The sequence below is a fragment of the Colobus angolensis genome, unplaced genomic scaffold, assembly GCF_000951035.1.
Source record: "Colobus angolensis palliatus isolate OR3802 unplaced genomic scaffold, Cang.pa_1.0 Scaffold33, whole genome shotgun sequence".
NCBI lineage: Eukaryota > Metazoa > Chordata > Mammalia > Primates > Cercopithecidae > Colobus > Colobus angolensis.
The window spans coordinates 10,814,745-10,818,421 of NW_012116599.1; the positions used below are offsets into that span (position 1 = coordinate 10,814,745).

Consider the following 3,677-nt stretch of genomic DNA (forward strand, 5'->3'; position numbering starts at 1 on the left):
GGCTTACCCCAACCTCTGCCTCCCGGGTTCAAGCAATTCTCCTGCCTCAGCCTCCAGAGTAGCTGGGATTACAGGCATGCACCACCACGCCCGGCTAGTTTTTGTATTTTTAGTAGAGACGGGGTTTCACCATGTTGGTTAGGCTGGACTCCTGACCTCATGATCCACACGCCTTGGTCTCCCAAAGTGCTGGGATTACAGGTGTGAGCCGCTGCACCCATGAACTCATTTTTAAAAGTATAAAGGAACAAAGGCCAATAATGGTGGTAAGTAACAATGGTATTGGGTGGGGAAGTGGGGATTCTGTAGAAAATCCAATCTCAGAAACACTGTTACAGCTGAGCATAAAATATAAGTCCAAACATCTTGGGCATTTGATACAAAAAGAACAGTAGCAGCTGCATTGTTTTAGACTCTTAGGAAGTTCTTTCACTTCTGCCTTTTACTTAAATCCACAAAATTATGCCACAGGTATTTGTGACAGGTGAATTATCTTCCTTGTGAGACAGGTGACATGATAATTGCCACCTCCTTTCTCCAGAATTCTTTCAACTAGTGCATGCTAAATCATGACGCTGTCGTTGTCCCAGGTGAAACAGCACTGAGCTGGTGCTCCTTCCTCCACCTCCAGCCTTCTCTGTCGCTGCAGCTGCAGCTGGCAGGCATGGACAGTCACCTTATGGTATATTGGGGTCTATAGTGGCTTCCTTCAGCTCCATCTCAGCCTGGTGTGCTTCTAGCAGTGGGGCAAGTGGCAGTGCTATCGCCTAGGCCCAGGATTGACTGGGTCAGTGTGTGTGGGCTCCCGGCCACTCCAGGACATGGAGCCATGCTGTCAGCAACCTTCTGTGCATGTGAGGTTTGTTCCTGGGAGGCCCGGCTAGACTCGGTCTGGATAGCTTTTGTCAGTTGCACGCTGTGGGTCAGCAGGTCCAAAGGGTGACTTCAGTATATTTACGTGTCCGTGAGTTCTCTGGCCCCAAGTCTTTGTTCTATGCCTGATTCTTTCTGTTTCAAAGACCTTAAATGTTTTGTGTGTTCTTCATAGTGCCCAGATTGATATTGCAAAGGTGTGGGAAACCAGGGTTGGTCTGCAGGAATCGCAGGCTCAGGAGCTTGAATCCTGTGGGATCTCTGTTTTTCTATCCTTTACCTCTGAAAAGGAGTATATGGGAAATCTGTGGTGTTGTGAGTTGTGAGAATTTTGGGTGTTGAAATTTACAACGAGGTGTAGTCTGATGTCTTCTCCACAGAAGGATCTTGTTGCTGCATTTGACGACGGAGACCAGAAGGTGTTCTTCAGTCTGTGGGAGGAGCACATTCCCAGTTCCGTCCGAGATGGGAACTCCTTTGCCCAGAAGCTGGAATTCTATCTCCACATCCATTTTGCCATCTATCTTCTGAAGCACTCTGTGGGGAGACCGGTGGGTTTACCTCGTGTTGCGGGTGGGTCTGAGTGGTGTGTTAAGGAACAGTGTTTGCTGTCATTGTCCACATGGGCGTGGATTTTATATGTGGCTGTTCTGTTATATTGCTTCCAAGGTACAGGAATCCTCTGTCCTGAGGGGTGATTTTCTACCATATTCCCAGCAGCTTATATTCTAATTTCTATGGAGATTTAATAATTTCTGTAATCAAAGCTATATTGTTTTCCTAAATACCTCAAGTTTTTGAAACCTCATCAAAATTAAGTTTATTTGGCAATTTAGTATGTAGACATGTATGTCTAAGAGAATACATATTTCAGCTGCATATTAGACCCTATATTAGAACATAAAATTATTTACGTATTTATTGTAGAGAAAGGGTCTTGCTATGTTGCCCAGGCTGGTCTTGAACTCCTGGGCTCAAACAGTCCTCTCACCTTGGCCTCCCAAAGTGCTGGGATTACAGGCATGAGCCACTGTGTCTGGCCAGAACACACATTTAAACTTAAGTAGTGGAAAAGGGTACGTCTCTCTGTGGGAAGTAGTGATAGGTTGAATTTAGCATCTGCAGTCCTTTCCCAGATGGGGCTGGAGATGGGAAGAGAGGAGAGGGCTGAAATGTCAAGCTGCTGGGGTGGCTGAGCTTTGATGACAGAAGGGCAGCAGAAGCGAGCTGGCATTTGACCCCGTGCATTAATTACTGCCCTGTGGACCAGTGTGAACGCATGAGAACGTCAGAACACCAAAGGTGGGGACAGTGGTGGAGGGAGCAGCAGGACCGTACATTGTAGTGGTTGTTGGAAGGCTGTTCCTCAGGTTATTACTCTTCCAGGGAAGATCACAGGAGGTTTTCATTTTCTGTTTGTATTTCTGTTTCTTTTACGTCTGGGGGTCAAAAGAGGGCCTCATGGTATAGGTCAACTGAGATATGTTTGTTTAAGAACAGGTTAGTCTGTGTACGAGACTGTGAAGGCCATGATTGGTAGAGCCAGTGTGGGAGCAAAGCCCCACATTCACCAACTCTGGTTTTCTCGTTGAGGGCCAAGGGGAGGTAGAACCCTGAGAGGGGAACTAACTTGCCTGGGATACACATGGAATAGTGACCTGGAGCGAGCCCAGGCCTTAGCACAAGAAAGGAAAGGAGTGAGATGGAAGCTTCTGTTTCCAAACACCATAAAGAAATGCCTGTTAACCTTTAGAAACCGCTCCTGCTGGAGGCATGGGAATGCAAACAGATACTTATTTATATCTGAAAAGTAGAAGCCATGTGTCTGTCTAATAATGAAGAAACTAGTTAAATAAATGTGATAGACAAAATGAGGTTTTGTCCTGCCATTAAAAATGTTTATGAAGAATTTTCAGAATGTGAGAAATGGCAATAATAAAGTTAAAAAGCAGCATATTGAACTGTATATACAGTTCTCTGATCTTCCTAAGTTTCATTAAGGGGGAAATTTAGGGTGGATGGTAGAATTCTAGAGACAATGCACCTGCCAGGCTAGATAGGGGATGCCAGCGACATGACTGGGACAGAAGGAGCCTCAGAGAGAGGATGGGGTGAGCAGATGGACTGGGCATCGAGCTGGAGACCTCAAACAAGTGCTTTTCCTTCCTCCAGGACAAAGAGGAGCTGGATGAAAAGATTTCTTACTTCAAAACCTACCTGGAGACCAAAGGGGCAGCCTTGAGCCAGACCACAGAGTTTCTTCCTTTCTATGCCCTTCCTTTTGTTCCCAACCCTATGGTGCACCCCTCATTTAAAGAACTCTTCCAGGTAAGTGTCAGCTTTTAACTCTTGTGTCAGGTCCTGGGTAACATTGTGGTTTTACCTTCTATAAGCTGGGGGTTTCTGAATGATGCTTTAAAGAACTAAAATTTGCTTCTGTTATTATTTTTAGTTATAGCCATAATTTTTTAGTCAGTCTCCTATTAGATGGTTAGCTAGGTTTGGTTTTTGCTATCCTGTACTAGCAGTGGTTTGCGACTTGTACATACATTAAATCTGGAAGAGTTACAGTAATTAACACTTTGTAATACCAAAAACTAGGAACAACCCAATTGTACACCAACAGGAGCATGCATAAATACATTGTGTTATATTCTCACAATGGAATATTATACATCAATGAGAATGAATGAACTAAATCACACAATGATGAAATCTTAAGCTGGATACAAGAGAGGACAAGCTATGTGATTCCCTTTACATATACATCAAAGCAAACAAAAGTAGTTTTTTTTTTTTTTTTT

The 3,677-nt window shown here is 44.3% G+C and overlaps 1 protein-coding gene across 1 annotated transcript in view; it reads left to right on the forward strand.

Moving 5' to 3' along the window:
• Positions 1 to 3,677, forward strand: part of ARMC9 (armadillo repeat containing 9) — a 197,676-nt gene that overhangs the window by 15,662 nt on the left and 178,337 nt on the right. Inside the window, exons 4-5 of the mRNA XM_011951991.1 lie at positions 1,254 to 1,424; positions 3,046 to 3,201. Coding sequence (XP_011807381.1) covers positions 1,254 to 1,424; positions 3,046 to 3,201 — 327 coding nt within the window. The remainder of the gene's footprint in view (positions 1 to 1,253; positions 1,425 to 3,045; positions 3,202 to 3,677) is intronic.